At 48.7% G+C, this 19,458-nt stretch overlaps 1 protein-coding gene across 1 annotated transcript in view; it reads left to right on the top strand.

Annotated features, from left to right (window-relative positions):
- SLC39A4 (solute carrier family 39 member 4) overlaps positions 1–19,071 on the top strand; it is a 44,860-nt gene extending 25,789 nt beyond the window's left edge. Inside the window, 6 exon segments of the mRNA XM_083516689.1 lie at positions 1,040–1,207; positions 2,752–2,856; positions 7,540–7,597; positions 11,714–11,866; positions 14,524–14,711; positions 17,384–19,071. Of these exon segments, the coding sequence (XP_083372815.1) occupies positions 1,040–1,207; positions 2,752–2,856; positions 7,540–7,597; positions 11,714–11,866; positions 14,524–14,711; positions 17,384–17,512 (801 nt within the window). The 3' untranslated portion in view covers positions 17,513–19,071.
- The last annotated feature ends 387 nt before the right edge of the window (positions 19,072–19,458 follow it).

The raw sequence follows: 19,458 nt of genomic DNA on the forward strand, positions 1-19,458 counted from the left end.
GAACTCTCTTCCTGGCCCTTCAGACCTACCTAAAGATTAAACTACATCAAAGCTAACTATCATCTTTATGACCCAGGATGCCTGATGAAGCAACTGGCAACTGGTCTGTGTATTTAGAATGCTTATATGTGCCTGTCAGGTGTAGAGAACGCAAATGCCAGAGGTGGAAAGGCTTGTGAGATGTGATCAGAAATTATTGTCAATGAATCAAACCCAGTCAACGCAATGCTTTCATCGCGGACACAATGGCTTGCTTCACATTTCATAATTCCTCATAGCAATCCCACCTGACCCCCACACTCTGGATATATGCATTCCTACATCATAGCATTTGTACATTATCCCATTTACGTTTCACTCCTTCCGTTAATCACAATCTTTTAAACGAATATAAAAAGGTACAAATCCTTAACATTGCAAGTTTACTTACGCCAACCCTGCTAGTGTTGTTAATTGTTTGCAATTGTCCTTCAAATATTGTACAAATTTACTCCAGTCTTTTCGGAAAGTTTGATCGCGATGGTTTCCGATTTTCCCGGTCAGCCTCGCCAATTCTGCATAGTCCATCATCTTCGTCTGCCACTCTTCTAGCAATTCCATTTTGGGGCTAAAAGAGTTCTTGCTGCTGTTGTCACATACATAAACAGTTTTGTATCTGTCTTCAGGATGTCATTCCCTACTATACCTAACAGAAATGCCTCTGGTTTTTCCACAAATGTACTTTTAAACATTTTCTTTGACTCATTATATATCATTTGCCAGTGAGCTTTTACCTTACTACACGTCCACCACACGTGATAAAAAATTTCCCTCCTTTCGCAATTCAACCTTTCCCAATCTGGTGCCCTGCACCCGGTGCTATACTACAACTCCCACCAGCCACCATGGCAGCTCTCCTGACAGCATCGCATGGCCACAGTGGGTGCTGCTGTGGATGGGAGTTGTAGTCCGGCATGTTTCGAAGGCAGGGATGTGTGGTCTTCAGAAACTTCTTCCCTGTGCCCCAAATCAAGCTGTGCCTCCTCTCTCCTGCCCGCAGTTCCTGGGTCTCCATTCTCACTCCCATGGCGAGGGCCACTCCCACGACCCCCACGGAGCCGAGGGCCACAATGTCCTGTGGAAGCTACTGGCTGTGCTGGGGGGGCTCTACCTCTTCTTCCTCCTCGAAAAGTTCTTCATCCTCCTGGGGCACTCGGACGACGACGAGGTGCGTTGGTTGTTTATCGGCTGCTAATTGTTGGCAGCGGTGGGGAGGAGGAAGGGAAAGGGAAAGGGGCGCGCTTTGGCAATCACAGGGAATATGGCACCCTGAGCGAGGCCAAATTCTGGTCCCACAAATGGATTGTCTCAATTATGGATCTTCTCAGTTTGGCACCCCTTCTGCTTGGCACCACCCACAGTGCCCTTAATCATGGGTAGGCAAACCAAGGCCCGGGGGCTGGATGCGGCCCATTCGCCTTCTCAATCCGGCCCCCGGACGGTCCAGGAACCAGTATGTTTTTATATGAGTAGAATGTGCCCTTTTATTTAAAATGCATCTCTGGGTTATTTGTGGGGCCTGCCTGGTGTTTTTACATGAGCAGAATGTGTGCTTTTATTTAAAGTGCACCTCTGGGTTATTTGTGGGGCATAGGAATTCATTCATTTCTTTTTTCAAAATATAGTCCGGCCCTCCACAAGGTCTGAGAGACAGTGGACCAGCCCCCTGCTGAAGAAGTTTGCTGACCCCTGAATCCAGGGCCGAAAGTAGCTTGTAACACATCCTTTCTCCGTAACCTGATGCAGAAGTGGGGAGCCTCTGGCTTGCAGGCCCATCTGTAGAGGCATTTTTTTGGGTAGCGCAACCAGTGCAGCTGCACTGTGCGCTTTGCTGCAGGGGGGGCCAGAACATTGCTGTAGAACAGAGTGCAAGAGGTTGGGGGGGGGATTTTAGCGTCGCACAGGGTGCCGCTGAAATTTGAGAGCCCAGGGTCCGCTGCTGCAATATTGACCCAATGTGGCCAGCGAGTCCTTTAAAAAAAATAATTGCTCACCTCTCCGTCAGCTGACATCACCCTGATTGGAGGGTGATGTCAGCTGATGATAGGGGTTCAATCCTGTGGGGAACTGGAGTGCCTACTTGATCCCTGCAGAAAGCAGGATTTAACCTCCTGCTCATCGGCTGATGAGCAGGGATTGAACTCCTTTTTTAAAATAAATCATTTTTATTAAGTTTTCCGTTTTAACAATCCAATCAAATCACATTAAATATTCCAAATTACAGTATACATATAGGTAAAGGGTAAAGGGACCCCTGACCATTAGGTCCAGTTGTGGCCGACTCTGGGGTTGCAGCGCTCATCTCGCTTTATTGGCTGAGGGAGCCGGCGTAAAGCTTCCGGGTCATGTGGCCAGCAGGACTAAGCCACTTCTGGTGAACCAGAGCAACTCACAGAAACGCCGTTTACCTTCCCGCCAGAGTGGTACCTATTTATCTACTTGCACTCTGACGTGCTTTCGAACTGCTAGGTGGGCAGGAGCAGGGACCGAGCAACGGGAGCTCACCCCGTCGCGGGGATTCGAACCGCCGACCTTCTGATCGGCAAGTTCTAGGCTCTGTGGTTTAACCCATAGCGCCACCCGCGTTACATATCAAATAATCGAAATATTCTGCCAAATTATAAATTAGCAGGGATCGAACTCCTGCTGGGTTGCCTAGCAACTGCACGGGTCCAACCGGATGACATGTTCCCTTGTATCTCCCGCCTCCAGGAGCACAGCACAGGGCACCAGTGTGACCACGGCATGTCTCTGCAGCTCTACCAAGACGAGATGAAGAGGAGGAAGCAGGAGAAGGGTGCTTCTCACGCTGACCTGGTGAGTGGCCTGCCCTGCCTGCCTCCACCTGGGACTGGCATCCTGGCTGCTGAGATGCCCTCAGTCTCTCTGGGTTGTTTTACGCATTTCTGGGAGGAGTCAGAGGCTAAGCAAAGATTACTCAAGGTCCTGGAAAAGAACCCCAAGCAAAATAAGAGTCGGCATGGCAGCTGTTATGTACTGAGTTGAGTATTATCCAGAATGCAGCAGTCTGATTGGTCCTAGAACAGTAGGATCCAGAATGCAGCGGTCTGATTGGTCCTAGAACCATAGGATCCAGAATGCAGCAGTCGGATTGGTCCTAGAACAATATGATCCAGAACACAGCAGTCTGATTGGTCCTAGAACAATAGGATCCAGAATGTAGCAGTCTGATTGGCCCTAGAACAATAGCTTCCAGAATGCAGCAGTCTGATTGGTCCACAGGAGCCACCCAATCCAGCTCCAGGTGGAAGTGAATCCGCAAGCTGGTTGGTCTACAGGAGAATCCCAGAATTAGCCAATCATGTGGGGCCCATTGTGTAAATAATGTATATAAAGCAGACATTCTGGGAGGACTTCCATTCCTCCTCACCACTATGAGCTGAATAAAGAGCATGAAATCCCCACTTGACTCCGAGTATATTCCAAGCAAAAGTAAGAGTCGGCATAGCAGCTTTGGCCAAGTTGATGCCCTCCAGATGTTTGGGCAGGGGCTGATAGGAGAGGTTGTGCAAAACATCTGGAAGGTGCCAGCTTGCCCGACACTGCACCGTTGTATAGATGAAGGCTGTTCCTTTAACCCAGGAGACAAGTCCTCATGGATACTTAGAAACTTAAGAGTTAGAAGGGACCCCGAGGGTCATCTGGTTCAACCCCCTGCAAAACCTTAATCTCAGCTAAAGCATCCCTGACCAATGGTCACCAAACCTCTTCTTAGAAACTTCCAAGGAAGGAGAGCCCAACTTCCAAAAGAGTCTGTTCCCCTGTCAAACAGCTCTTCCCATCAGAAAGTTCTTCCTGATGAAGTTGGCATCTCCTGTCCTGCTACTTGAAGCCGCTGGTTGGAGTCCTAGCCTCTAGAGGTCCCTAAATGGCAACACCCTCGAGGTCCCGGGCCCTAAGGAAGTCAGATTAGCCTCAACCAGAGCCAGGGCCTTTTCAACACTGGCCCCAGCTCTGTCTCATGAGACCAGGGCTCTGTGGGATCTGATTTCTTTCCGCAGAGCCTGTAAGACAGAGTTGTTCTGCCTGGCCTTTGGCTTGGAATCAACTTGATCCCCTTCCCCTCTTTCCTCTTTCCTTTTTCCTTCTGTGATGGAACTCCCCAAAAAGGGGTGTAGCTCAAGACCACCACCCGCAGAGACATCATACCTACATCACGGAAGGGCGGTCTACAGCAGAAATCTGAGTGTGTTGTTTATCTTCTGTCTGGCAGGTTACCTGTTAATGCTTACTTGATTGGATACCCTGGGGAGCCTGGCCAGTCCTTTGTAATGATAAATACTTAGTTCCTGAGCCAGGTCACAGGCTCACCCTATTCAAACACAGACATACCCTTAAGACAGGATTTGTGAAGGAAAAGACAATGGGGAGGCTTTTCCATTTTCCTTTTACCTTGCAGAGAAAACATTGGGACTGTTTGGGAATCAAAAATGGTTCCAGGTCGGTCTTCCTGTGCTGATCTATGTACGTGCTTGGCTGGTACACTTATGAATATTGAACATATATCTAAGACCTGAAAATTCCTACCACACCACCCTTTTCCTTTTTTGCTGCTGCATCACACTGTTGACTCACGTTAAGTCTGGATGAGCCAGTGAACTCTGAGATACCCAGAGATGGCCAGAGAGCTGCTTCCACCTGTAGCCCGGCATTCCAGGAGCTGTGAGTGATCTCCATAAAAAAGCAAAAAATAAATTTCTGCCTTCCTCTTTCGCCCAATTCTGTGCCATGCCTTTATACAGAACCCAAACATGATTTACCAGCCCCACCTAATGGTGGAAGGTGGAAATGGTGGAATGGTGGAATGGTGGAAGATGTGCGGGAAGAAATATGTGGCTATGTGAAAAATGCCTTGCACTGCTCCAGACTATTGGTTCATCGAGCCCATTATTGTCTTCTCGGACTGGCAGCTGCTCTCCCAGGTTTTCTGGCAGGGAAGGGTATTCTCCCTATCGCCCGCCACCTGAGATCCTTCTTAACTGGAGAGGTCAGGGATTGAACCAGGGACGTTCTGCATGCAAGGCAGGAGCCTATTCCACTGCTCCACGGTGCCTCCCTGTTGGGTTTTGCTCCTGCTGCTTAATTCCCACATTCATTTTTATTTTATTTTTTAAAGTGGGAGAAATCAGCAGTCTGAGTCAGTGGGGCATGCAAACACACACCCTTCGAAGATTTGAAATTGAAATGAAGTATAAAAAACATCGATGCTCAAGACATCGATTCTATAAAACATATTTTGCTGCACTGTGCGAAATACGAGCAAGCTAGGACTGAACTGATATTACCTTTTCCGGGAAAATCAGGGGCTCACTATGTCAGTTTCCTATTGGAAGAACAGACAAACACTACAACATTAGCAGTGGCGAAGTTTTTATCGGCGGTTGCAGGAACCAATGATCCCTATCTTTAAGTCTGAACAAAATGCTTGTTTAACCTGGAGGTAGGCTGTCTGAATTGTGCATTGCTTTGTGACGATTTGTTGGGTCTCTGGACCGTGATAAAGATTGAAAAAACAAGCAACAGTGACCCAAAGTCTAAAGCAAAAATGGGTAGTGATTTTGTCCTCTAAAATCAGCTTGAGAGTACGATCGCTCTGTTGTTCTGTTTCCAAAACAGGAGAGAAGTCTTTCCCCCAAGGTTTGCTTCTTTAATGTATGCTTAAAAAAAAAAAAAAAAACAACCTGGGGGGAAACCACACCAACCTTTTGAAAATGTTATGATTTATTTGGGGAGGCGAGGACGTGGAACTGTGTTACTCATCTTTTAATTTAATTTAAATTTATTATCACAGAATTGGAAGGGACCCCAAGGTTCATCTAGTCCAGCCGCGTCTGATGCAGAATTTCTCACATTCATATTCCACCCAAGGAGCTCAAATTGTTGTACATGGTTTCTCCCCTCCCCATTTCTCCCCTCACAACAACTCTGTGAGGTAGGTTGGGATGAGGGACAGCTAAAAAAGCCAATGCAATTCTGGGCTGCATCAATAGGAGTATAGCATCTAGATCAAGGGAAGTAATAGTGCCACTGTATTCTGCTCTGGTCAGACCTCACCTGGAATACTGTGTCCAGTTCTGGGCACCACAGTTCAAGAAGGACACTGACAAACTGGAACGTGTCCAGAGGAGGGCAACCAAAATGGTCAAAGGCCTGGAAACGATGCCTTATGAGGAACGGCTAAGGGAGCTAGGCATGTTTAGCCTGGAGAAGAGGAGGATAAGGGGTGATATGATAGCCATGTTCAAATATATAAAAGGATGTCATATAGAGGAGGGAGAAAGGTTGTTTTCTGCTGCTCCAGAGAAGCGGACACTGAGCAATGGATCCAAACTACAAGAAAGAAGATTCCACCTAAACATTAGGAAGAACTTCCTGACAGTAAGAGCTGTTTGACAGTGGAATTTGCTGCCAAGGAGTGTGGTGGAGTCTCCTCCTTTGGAGGTCTTTAAGCAGAGGCTTGACAACCATATGTCAGGAGTGCTCTGATGGTGTTTCCTGCTTGGCAGGGGGTTGGACTCGATGGCCCTTGGGGTCTCTTCCAACTCTAGGATTCTATGACTGGCGGAGTGGGGCTTTGAACCCTGGTCTCCCAGGTCTATAGTCCAGCACTCTAACCATTACACCACCAAGCCTCTTCTGTTTGGAGGGAAGCACCTGCTTATTATGTTGAAACCTGACTGTGCAGAAATGCCTCTTGTCTGGTGACTGGCTGCCATTGGTAGGGCAGGCGGCAGGGAGCCCAACAGCAGGGGGCGCCAATCAGTTCTGAGCTTCATCCCCAAACTCCTTGCTGAGTTCCGAGGGGGAGCAAAATTGTCTAGATCAGGCTTTGGTTCCTGCACTGCAAGGGGTTGGACTAGATGACCATTGGGATCCAATTCTACAATTCTGTGATTCATTGCAGGTGTTTAAGCAGAGGCTGGATGGCCATCTTATCAGAGAATATTTAGCTGAGATTCCTGCATTGCAGGGGGCTGGACTCAATGGCCCTTGGGGTCCCTTCCAGCTTTGCAATTCTCTGATTCTATGAATTGCCCAGCGCTTTCGTATGTAGGTGACTCTTTAAATTTAATTAATGCTACTACAGTCATACCTCGTGTTACGTTTGCTTCCGGTTGAGCGTTTTCAGGTTGCGCTCCGCGGTGACCCGGAAGTACTGGAAAGGGTTACTGCCGGGTTTCATCGCTCGCGCATGCACAGACGCTCAAAATGACCGCATGCGCAGAAGTGGCGAATCGTGACCCGCACATGCGCAGACACGGGTTGCGTTCTGCTCAGGTTGCGAACGGGGCTCTGGAACAGATCCCGTTTGCAAACAGAGGTACCACTGTACTAATAAAATGGAGGGCTCAGAAAATGAACAGAAGGCAGGGACTGCGCCTTGGAAAAGCAGGGCCTTTTTTGCGTGGCCCCAAAGTGGGACGCAGGCTATGCCTGTCTCACATTCTCTTTTTCTACCCGCCTGTTCTTTCTTAATAGGTGACTGCTGAGGAGGCAGATTTCAGCCGGATGCGGAAGAAAGAGACCCTCAGTCGAGGTGAGCACCAGCAATGTCCTGTCCAGCAACCACATGGGATTCTCCTTGACATGTCTAGCATTTATTTTTATTCTTCTTATTATTTATTAAATTTGTATACCACCCTATACCCGTAAATCTCAGGACGGTTCACAACATAACCTCAAGAAGCTGCTTTGATTGAACGATTTTCATTTCTAACATTTCCATGCACCAGGGCAGGTTATAACAACCAGAAATATAATTATAAAAACAGGAAACCGTGGTAATAATGAAACTAAAGACCAACTCAGAGCAAAACCATGATCACAATCGTTCACTTTTTTTTAAAAAAATCGCTTATATTAAGTTTTCCATTTTAACAATCCAATCCAATCATATTAAATATTCCAAATTATACATATACATATCAAATAGTACAAATATTCTGCCGGATTATAAAATTTTAGTTGTTGGGACTTCCCATGCTTCACGTTCGGATGAGGCTCTGATCATCTCATATCTCTTTTGCTTTTGATAGTCATTTCTAATAGTTCCTTTAAATCTTCCTGTTATTTTCACAATCGTTCACTTGTATGTTGCCTTTCCATAGTTAAAACCACTCTCAAGACAGCTTACAGACACAGAAATATTTGCGCAAGTACAAAACTGTAACCAAAGCAGTCCTAAGCGATGTGTCAGAGTGGGCACGACAAAATCAAACAATCCCCGCATGTCATAAGAAGATCCAAAAATCAAGGCGCAGAGAATTGATACCAAGAGCAGCAAAACGAACACCCGCAAAGTGGAATCTTGGCCCCCAACGCAAACCCTAAAACGATGCCCCACTCCAAGAGTCTGTAGGGTTTATATGAGTTTTCCATCAGTGAGATCTCTTGGGGTTTGTATCCTGTGTGAAGCTGGTCTCAAGGGCTGGACTCGCCATCACTCTGCAACGCAAGCAAATCTCTGTTGCGTCCTAAATCAGTCTCCCCCAACCTGGTGACTTCCAGATGTTTTGGACTACAACTGCTGTCAGCTGGTGATGCCGTCCAAAACATCTGGAGGGTACCCTCCAGATGTTTTGGATGGCATCACCAGCTGACAGTAGTTTTGGTCCAAAACATCTGGAGGGTACGAGGCTGAGGAAGGCTGTCCTAGATATAATAATAATAATAACTTATTTATTATTTATTATTTATACCCCGCCCATCTGGCTGAGTTTCCCCAGCCACTGTGGGCGGCTCCCAATTGAGTGTTAAAAACAATACATAGATTTGTCAGCCACTTCCTGATGGGGCCCAAATCGTATGTCCAAACCTGGGACCCCGCTTCCTGGACACACTTTTGGTTGAACCCCGAGCCAAGAAGTTGTCTGAATTGGCACTCAAAACCTGCCCAACTTCCCACCTTGATTTAACCCTCCTCCTAATTTCCCATATCTGAGGTTTCCTGTCTGCAAATTCCCTCCTTTCGGCGGGGAAAAAAGAATTCTCTTAAAACAAAAGAAGCTAGCCGTCCGACCCAGGTGGGACTTGAACCCACAATCCCCAGCTCCGGAGGCTGATGCCTTATCCATTAGGCCACTGGGCCACTCCTGCCACAGTTCCCTCTCGTTTTTCAGAACAAACGGCGCATTGTGTTACGGGCTGAATCCCCCAGCATGAAGGGAGGGCGGCTTGGGAAGGGTCATTGACAGCTCAAGTAGAATTGCTCTCTGCCTGCTTCCCAGAGGCTGCCTCTGGCACATGTCGCCTCCAGCAGGGCGCAGGGCCTGAAGGCTGCCAGCTGGGAAGGAAAAATGCAAAGGGTTTCAGGGCTTGTGTTTCGCACACACTGCTCTTTGTGTGTCCTGCAGGGGGTGAGGACACATGGAAGGAAGCCTTTATTTCTGCGTAGCTGAGCTATGGAACCCGCAGGAGGCAGTGAGGGCCACCGACTTGGACGGCTCCAGAAGGGAATTATAATAATAATAAATTAATAATAATATTTTTTTATTATACCCCACCCTTCCCGGTTCAAAAACCGGGCGGCTAACAACAAATTTAAAACACTTAATTGTAAAAGCAGCATAAAATACAGTATAAAAACATGAATACAGTGGTACCTCGGGTTACAGATGCTTCAGGTTACAGACTCCGCTAACCCAGAAATAGTACTTCGGGTTAAGAACTTTGCTTCAGGATGAGAACAGAAATCGTGCTCCGGCGGCGCGGCAGCAGCAGGAGGCCCCATTAGCCAAATTGGTGATTCATGTTAAGAACAGTTTTAGGTTAAGAACGGACCTCCAGAATGAATTAAGTACTTAACCCGAGGTACCACTGTAACAATAAAATTCAGAAGTCAGTTTAAGGGAAATAAGCATTAGATAATCCATCGGGGCTAGCTGGCTGAATTAGGCAAATGCGTGGAGCATAATGCTTTTGATGGAGCATAGTGCTTCCATTTGTCAGAGTAACGCTTCTTCATCCCAGTTGCTGGAAACCTCAGGAAGGGTCTTGCGCATGAATCCTGCTGACAGGTTCCCCAGATGGGTATCTCTTTGGCCACTGTCAAAACAGGTCTATTACGGAGGTCTGTTGTCAAAGGAATAATAATAATAATAATAATAATAATAATAATAATAATAATAATAATAATAATATATTATTTGTACCCCGCCCATCTGGCTGGGTTTCCCCAGCCACTCTGGATGGCTTCCATAGAAACCAAAAAAACACTAAAATATCATACATTAAAAACTTCCCTGAACAGGGCTGCCTTAAGATGTCTCCTGAATGTCAAGTAGTTGTTTATTGTTTTGACATCCGATGGGAGTGCATTCCACAGGGCGGGCGCCACTACCGAAAAGGCCCTCTGCCTGGTTCCCTGTAGCTTTGCTTCTCACAATGAGGGAACCGCCAGAAGGCCCTCGGTGCTGGACCTCAGCGTCCGGGCAGAACGATGGGGGTGGAGACGCTCCTTCAGGTATACTGGGCTGAGGCCGTTTAGGGCTTTAAAGGTCAGCACCAATACTTTGAATGTGCTCGGAAATGTACTGGGAGCCAATGTAGGTCTTTCAAGACCGGTGTTATGTGGTCTCGGCAGCCGCCCCCAGTCACCAGTCTAGCTGCCGCATGGAGGAAAGCCTCCATGCCCGGGGCAGTCTATCTCTTGAGTACCAGATAACGGAGAACAACCATTAGAAAATACTGATGTGCTCAGGTCCTGCTATGAGGTCAGGTTGTTGGACTAGGTAAGCCATTGCCCTGAGCCAGCAACAAGGCTCCTCTGTCCTTATAGAACCTCCAGGTGCAGAGGCAGTCTAGATTCCTAGCTCCTTTTGGCCACTGGGAGGACAGAATGCTGGACTTAGATGGGGCCACTGGCCTGATCCAAGAAGCTCTTCTACGTCCCAGTATACCTGAAGGAGCTTCTCCACCCCCATCGTTCTGCCCGGACGCTGAGGTCCGAGGGCCTTCTGGCGGTTCCCTCATTGTGAGAAGCAAAGCTACAGGGAACCAGGCAGAGGGCCTTCTCGGTGGTGGCGCCTGCCCTGTGGAACACCCTCCCACCAGATGTCAAAGAGAAAAACAACTACCTGACATTTAGAAGACATCTGAAGGCAGCCCTGTTCAGGGAAGTTTTTAATGTGTGACATTTTATTGTATTTCTAATCTTTGTTAGAAGCCGCCCAGAGTGGGTGGGGAGGCCCAGCCAGATACAGTGGTACCTTGGGTTACATACGCTTCAGGTTACATACGCTTCAGGTTACATACGCTTCAGGTTACAGACTCCGCTAACCCAGAAATAGTGCTTCAGGTTAAGAATTTTGCTTCAGGATGAGAACAGAAATTGGGTTCCGGTGGCGCGGCAGCAGCAGCAGGCCCCTTAGCCAAAGTGGTGCTTCAGGTTAAGAACAGTTTCAGGTTAAGTACAGACCTCCAGAACAAATTAAGTACTTAACCCGAGGTACCACTGTACAAATAATAAATTATTTGTATAATTTATTTGTATAAAAATACTGGGGAGGCCCAGTACAAATTATTATTATCATTATCATCATTATTATCATTATTATCATTCTTCTTCTTCTTCTTCTTCTTCTTCTTCTTCTTCTTCTTATTATTATTATTATTATTTTGAGGTTCTGATGTCTCCCCTTTGCTCCTTCCGCAGAGCTGAGGATGCTGCCGTACATGATCACCATTGGAGACGCCATCCACAACTTCGCCGACGGACTGGCCGTTGGCGCCGCCTTCTCCTCTTCTTGGAAGACGGGTCTGGCCACCTCGCTGGCCGTCTTGTGCCACGAACTGCCCCACGAACTCGGTGCGGAGGGAGGAGGGGCTGGGCATTGCATGGCACTGAAGGCAGGGTTGGGGTTTATTTAATTTTGTGCGCTGGAGGAAGCCGGCGGGCAGACGAAAAGGAAGTCCTTCTTCACACAGCACATCGTTAAACTGTGGAACTCCCCGCCACAGGAGGCAGGGATGGCCGCCAACTTCGATTAATTTTTAAAAGGATTAGGCAAATTCGTGGAGCAGAGGGGTATCAGTGGCTACTAGGCATGACCGCTGTGGTCTACGCCCGCAGTTGGAGGCAGGGATCCTTCTGAATCCCAGTTGCTGGAAACCGCAGGAAGGCAGAGGGCTCTTGTGTTCGAATCCTGCTTGCTGGTTTCCCGTTGGGTCACATAGCTGTCAACTTTTCCCTTTTCTTGCGAGGAATCCTATTCGGAATAAGGGAATTTCCCTTTTAAAAAAGGGAAACGTTGACAGCTATGTTGGGGCATCTGGTTGGCCATTGTGAATTTAGGGTGCACAGTCTTTCCCATCCTGGCGTCCTCCATATATGTTGTACTATAACTCCCATTGTTATAGCAGTCACGAAATGGTGACGAAATGGTGATGGTGACAGCAGTCACGAAATTAAAAGACGCCTGCTCCTTGGGAGAAAGGCGATGGCAAACCTAGACAGCATCTTAAAAAGCAGAGACATCACCTTCCCAACAAAGGTCCGTATAGCTCAAGCTATGGTTTTCCCAGTAGTGATGTATGGAAGTGAGAGATGGACCATCAAGAAGGCTGATCATCGAAGAATGGATGCTTCTGAATTCTGGTGCTGGAGGAGACTCTTGAGAGTCCCATGGACTGCAAGAAGATCCAACCTCTCCATTCTGAAGGAAATCAGCCCTGAGTGCTCACTGGAAGGACAGATCCTGAAGCTGAGGCTCCAAGACTTTGGCCACCTCATGAGAAGAGAAGACTCCCTGGAAAAGACCCTGATGTTGGGAAAGATGGAGGGCACAAAGAGAAGGGGATGACAGAGGACGAGATGGTGGGACAGTGTTCTCGAAGCTACCAGCATGAGTTTGACCAAACTGCGGGAGGCAGTGGAAGACAGAAGTGCCTGGCGTGCTCTGGTCCAGGGGGTCACGAAGAGGCAGACACGACTAAACGACTAAACAACAACAACTCCCATCAGCCTTAGTGCCTTATGGCTATGCCGGCCTGTGGATCATGGGAGCCGCAGCATCTGAGGGGTGCCAGCATGGGGAAGGCTGAGCCGGGATATGCCGCATGGTGGCAAAACAACGCGGCAATTTTGCTTTTCCGTTCGACGGGGCAAGCGCTCAGAGTGGGCAGCTGCAAGCTCCTGATAAATAAGTTGGAGTTCTTGTTATTAAATAGACCAAGAAAAAAGCACACCAAGAACTCTGGCCAATATAAGTTTCAGTAGTGGGAGTGGTCCCTACTCGCAAATCAATAGTCAATTGTAACGAAAACTAATCCATTCAAAAGTATGTATTCTGACAAGGATTACAAACTCAAATAGAGATTACAAACTCAAACAGAGATAACAAACTCAAACTCATAAGGATATGTATAACACAATAATTCATTACAGAATTAGAGATAAGAGTTTATGGGTAGAGATACCGGTAAGTTCATGTTAGTCCATAGTCAGATTCGACGTGAAGGTGTTAATTTCATTCATAGAATCATAGAATCATAGAGTTGGAAGAGACCCCAAGGGCCATCGAGTCCAACCCCCTGCCAAGCAGGAAACACCATCAGAGCACTCCTGACATATGGTTGTCAAGCCTCTGCTTAAAGACCTCCAAAGTAGGAGACTCCACCACACTCCTTGGCAGCAAATTCCACTGTCGAACAGCTCTTACTGTCAGGAAGTTCTTCCTAATGTTTAGGTGGAATCTTCTTTCTTGTAGTTTGGATCCATTGCTCCGTGTCCGCTTCTCTGGAGCAGCAGAAAACAACCTTTCTCCCTCCTCTATGTGACATCCTTTTATATATTTGAACATGGCTATCATATCGCCCCTTAACCTCCTCCTTTTGAGCAGAAGTCAAAAGTCAGTTATGGATTAGAAGCCAGGACAGGGTCCTGTTTCGATGTATTCACCTTCATCAGCTGGAAGTATCAAACATTACACGAAAATACATTTAAATTCAAAATTATCATAAATTATAAAACAGTCATAAATTATAAATTATTGTGTTATACATATCCTTATGAGCTTGAGTTTCTAATCTGTGTTTGAGTTTATAATCTCTATTTGAGTTTGTAATCCTTTTCAGAATACATACTTTTGAATGGATTAGTTTTTGTTACAATTGACTATTGATTTGCGAGTAGGGACCACTCCCACTACTGAAATTTATATTGGCCAGAGTTCCTGGTGTGCTTTTTTTCTTGGCAAGCTCCTGAGAAGGCAGTCTTGCCTAGCAGGTAGATCCTGGGCGGCTTCCAAGCAGGGATCTGAAGGCAGGTGCTTCCCCTCCACCCCCAAATGATAGGGACGGGGTGTCTCCTTCGGGCTGCATGATACCTGGCCGAATGCCGCTGCTCCTAGTAGAATCATGGAGTTATAGACGTAGAGGGGAACCCTGACACCATCTAGTCCAGCCTTCTGCAATGCAGGAATCTCAGCTAACGAATGGCTGACCATCTTCTTCCCGCCTTTGCAGGGGACTTTGCCGCCCTGCTCCACGCCGGGCTGAGCGTCAAGTGGGCTTTGCTGCTCAACTTCCTCAGCGCCCTCACAGCCTTCGTGGGCCTCTACATCGCGCTTTCTGTGTCCACGGGAGAAGAGTTCGAGGCCTGGATTTTCACCGTGGCCACTGGGCTCTTCCTCTACGTGGCCCTGTGCGATATGGTAAGCAGTGAGAGTTCTACCCCTGGCAGTTGCTCTCCTTTTCTTACCATTCTCCCACCTTATTATTATTATACCACAGAGCCTCTTGGGCTTGCCGATCGGAAGGTTGGCGGTTCGAATCCCCGCGACGGGGTGAGCTCCCGTTGCTCGGTCCCTGCTCCTGCCAACCTGTACTTCAAAAGCACATCAAAGTGCAAGTAGATACAGTGGTACCTCTGGATGCGAACGGGATCTGTTCTGGAGCCCCGTTCGCATCCTGAAGTGAACACAACCCACGTCTGCGCATGCGCGTGTCATGATTCGCCACTTCCACACATGCGCGTGACGTCATTTTGAGCGTCTGCAGGTGCGCGAGCGGCGAAACCCAGAAGTAACGCACTCCGTTACTTCCGGGTCGCTGCGGAGCGCAACCCGAAATGGCTTAACCTGAAGTGACTTCAACCCGAGGTATGACTGTAAATAGGTACCGCTCTGGCGGGAAGGTAGACGGCGTTTCCGTGCGCTGCTCTGGTTCGCCAGAAGCGGCTTAGTCATGCTGGCCACATGACCAGGAAGCTGTACACCGGCTCCCTCGACCAGCAAAGCAACCCCAGAGTCGGCCACGACTGGACCTAACGGTCAGGGGTCCCTTTACCTTTACTAGTTTAGGGGAAACATGTGTAAGTGGGGAAATGAGAGAAGCATGTAAAATTACAAATGGTGTCATATGAGTCAACTCCAGGAGACCATGGGTGTTTGGGCACCCGCAAGAATATAATTTTGGAGTCCGGATACCCACAAAGTCAAGGTCACCAAGAAGAGAAGCGGTCCAGCTCCACCTTCCACAGCCAGCCAGCGAGGCTACCGTATTTTGCGCCCCATAGGACGCTCCGGCCCATAGGACGCACCTAGTTTTTTGGGGGGGAAATAAAGAAAAAAAATATTTCCCCCCCAGGTGCGGGGCTGGAAGAACCAGGTCAGGGAACAGTGGGAAGGCACGCTCTGCCTCCCCGCTGTCCCCCGAGCTTGTGGGGCTGGCGATGGGGAGAAGTGCGCTGATCCCAGGACTGCAGGCAGCTCTGCCCCGCCATCTGGAGCGGGGCGGGACTTAGCGCCCCGTTCCCGGTGGCCACGCAAAGCTGCGCTGATCCCGGGACTGCAGGCAGCTCTGCGCAACCCTCGGAGCCGGTCTCCCGAGGGTTGCGCAGAGCTTCCTGAAGCCTGGAGAGCGAGAGGGGTCGGTGCGCACCGACCCCTCTCGCTCTCCAGGCTTCAGCGAAAGCCTGCATTCGCCCCATAGGATGCAGGCACATTTCCCCTTCATTTTTGGAGGGGAAAAAGTGCGTCCTATGGGGCAAAAAATACGGTGCCTTTTCCGGGGCTGGGGGAGGCACAGACACAATAGCAGGGTCTCTCTGCCTCCGAGTCCAAGCCCTTCCACTTGTTGTGGAGAGGAAGAAGAAGAGGAGCCGCTGCCATCGACCGCCACAATGCGGATGTGCACCGTTACACACACGAGCCAGATGTAGCGCGTGTGCCGTCACACATCCGCGTTGTGGCGGCGGGCACCCATGATCCTGAGGGCGAGTCGGCACCCCTGAATGGTGTGGGGGAGGTGGGTGCTAGAACTCATGACTACAATGAAGCTGAATGTAGGAAGATTCTGGACCAAAGAAAAAGGCATGGCTAAACTCTGTAGTTTGCTCAGAGAAGATGTCTCCGAATATACCAGTAGCTGGGAGTTGCAGGTGGGGCAAGAGTTGCACACGCCCCGCTTCTGGGCATCTGGGCATTAAATAATATTTAACGCTGTATTGTTTTTAACACTCAGTTGGAAGCCACCCAGAGTAGCTGGGGAAACTCAGCCAGATGGGCAGGGTATAAATAATAAATTATAATTATTGTCATTGCCCCCTCTCGGGGACAACGAAATTATTATTATTATTATTATTTACAAGGAGGACAGGATGCTAGACTCAATAGGCCCTGTTGGCCTGATCCTGCCGTCTGCCTCTTCTTACACTTGATTATTTATTTGTTGCAACAACAACCACCACCACAACAACAACTTATTACTTATACCCCGCCCATCTGGCTGGGCCTCCCCAGCCACTCTGGGCAGCTTTCAGCAGGGCATTAAAAACACAATAAAACATCAAACATTAAAAACTTCCCTAAACAGGGCTGCCTTCAGATGTCTTCTAAAAGTCAGGTAGTTGTTTATTTCCTTGACATCTGGTGGGAGGGTGTTCCACAGGGCGGGTGCCACCACTGAGAAGGCCCTCTGCCTGGTTTATATCTCACCTTCTCTTCCAAGGAGTGCACAGTATCGTACATGGTTCTCCCTCCCATCTTAATTAATCCCCACAACAACAGCCCTGCGAGGGAGGTTAGGCTGAGAGGCAGTGGCTGGCTCAGGGAGCTTCGTGATGGCCAGGCGTGGATTCGAACCTTGGTCTCCTGGGTCCTAGTATGATGCCCTAACCACTGCACCACACTGTCTCTGATGTACACAAACAATAGATGGCATGAATGAGTTCTGTGGGCAATTTCTGGAAGAGTGGGACAAGGAAGGGAAGGGAAGGGGAAGGGTGGGTTAAAGAATTAGACTGAAATCGGGGCACAAGGAGACTGGGGTTGTGGGACCCAATCTGTGGTGCTCGCTAATCTCCCCTCTCTGCTCTGGTTTGCAGCTCCCGGCCCTGATGAACGTGAAAGATAAGCGCCCGTGGCTCCTCTTTGCCCTGCAAAACGTGGGACTCTTGGCTGGCTGGGGCATCCTGCTGGTGCTTTCCATCTTTGAGGACAGAATCGCACTTTGAGTGCAGCCGGGCACCTCTCGCTTGCCTGCAGGTGTGGCGAGGTCCGGGCTGTCCTTTGCCAGAGACTAGAGAGTGGGCGGACAAAGGCCCGGCTGTCATCATCCTCAAAATCAAAGACTGGGGACTTTCTTTGCCACCCATGCCCACAGCATGGCCTTGAACGATGCCCATGCAACAGCTCCCCTCTCCCTCTTCTCTTATTTATTGCATTTCGACATGCCACCCCAATCTCTGAACGGTGCATGTTTCAGGCGTGCTTGACCCAGGGTCTGGTCTTCATTTGGAAATTGGGCACAGCAGAGACTGCGTCTCTACGATATATGGTTTATTTACCTGTCTACACAACCTGAGTCTAGATGGTGGGCCGATAGCGGAATTCCAGCTAGGCTTGGTTCCCATCTACAATCTTTACTTGAAACACAATGCCCCCCAAAGCTGGGCAAGGGAATGGTCGTTGGGCCAGTGAAGGGGCCCCTCTGGGTCTCTGGGGCCAGTGCCCAACTTTGCTGACCGCTGATGTGAATAATAAGGGACAAATTCAGAAGCCAAAAGCTAGTCCTAGCTGGATAAATCAAGGGGAGGAAAGCTGCTAGTTCAGGGGTGAGAGACCAGGGGTTCGTCCCTGGCATGTCCTGTTAAAAGCATCTTAGCTGGCGAGGCCACAAAAGGAAGATGCTTCTCTGCTTGGGACCCTGGAAAGACTAGCATGACTTATATTAAGACAGCCCTCTGGGCGGGACACAAGCTGGCTGGGCCTGATGGGAATTGTAGTCCGGAACAGCTGGAGCGGCTCTAGCTTAGCAAAGTCAGGTGTAATAATTCTGCAGGGATGGATTTAGGGCTACGCTTGTGGGGCACCCGCACTGGGCGCTGAGCTGAGGTGCTGGGCTTTGGGAAGGACGCATGAGGCTCTGACAGTGTCTTAGAGTCCTTCCGCTTCCTTCCAAAAGCCTAGTTAGTGCTTTCCCAACTTTGGGAAGGAGCTGGGAGGGCTCTGGGACTCTGCCAGAGCCCTTGCACCTCCTTTACAAAGTCTGGCGCCTCCTTACCCACCTTTGGGAAGGCAGTGAGAGGGCTGGGGTGTCAAATGTTGGCCTTGCACAGGGTGTTGTCAGGGACTGTGTTGAGGAGGGCTGCACTGAGGAGGAATGGGGGAAGTCCACCCCCCTGCTCCAGACCCTGAATCTTCCCAGGAGCAGGAAGACAGTATAGATTTGGAACAGTGGTTTGTAGAGGGACATAGTTCAGAAGGCAGCAGCTGGGAAATACTGGATGGGCAACAGCTAGGAGAAGAAACTTTGGGAGAGAGAGGGTTAACAGATTCACTGTTTCTGGAAAGCATTCCTCCGCTTTCCCCAAGGTCAAGAAGAGCTGAGAAAGCGGCAAAACAGAAAGCACACAAAGCACAGAGGGGACAGGCTCAGATTACAAGACATAGTAGTGATGTGGATTAATAAAGACTTAAGGGGGTGGGATTCTTAATTCAGAGCACCACCATTTCTAGGAGATGGATTCTTTGTTCTCTTGCTGTGATTATTAAAGTTTCTAACTGGTAAGAAGACTCCTTTTCCTTTGTTCTGCTTATCTACTGCCACGAGGGGGGGGGGACCGATTCCCTGAAGCCTGACAGGTGCCATAGTACTCACGTCCACCACTGAATTCCGCAATCGTGCTATATATATATATATATATATGCAGGTTTTGGTGTCCTCGGGTGTCTTCCCGTGTAAAAGTTGGGGTGTCTAGGCGACGTTTCGACGAGGTCTCACTCGTCATCTTCAGGCTGGTGCTTTCGGCTTCTTGTTACTGGAACAGAGCGGGATCTCAGTGTTTGAGTTCCTATAAATACTGTAGAGGGGTGTGGTGTATTGCCTCAAAAGTTCTGGGCAGAGGGGAAGTTCCCAGGCTAGTGTTCTTTTCTTCTTTTGTTCCTTAATTACTTGAGG

The sequence above is a fragment of the Podarcis liolepis genome (assembly GCF_965112155.1).
Source record: "Podarcis liolepis genome assembly, chromosome: 8".
NCBI lineage: Eukaryota > Metazoa > Chordata > Lepidosauria > Squamata > Lacertidae > Podarcis > Podarcis liolepis.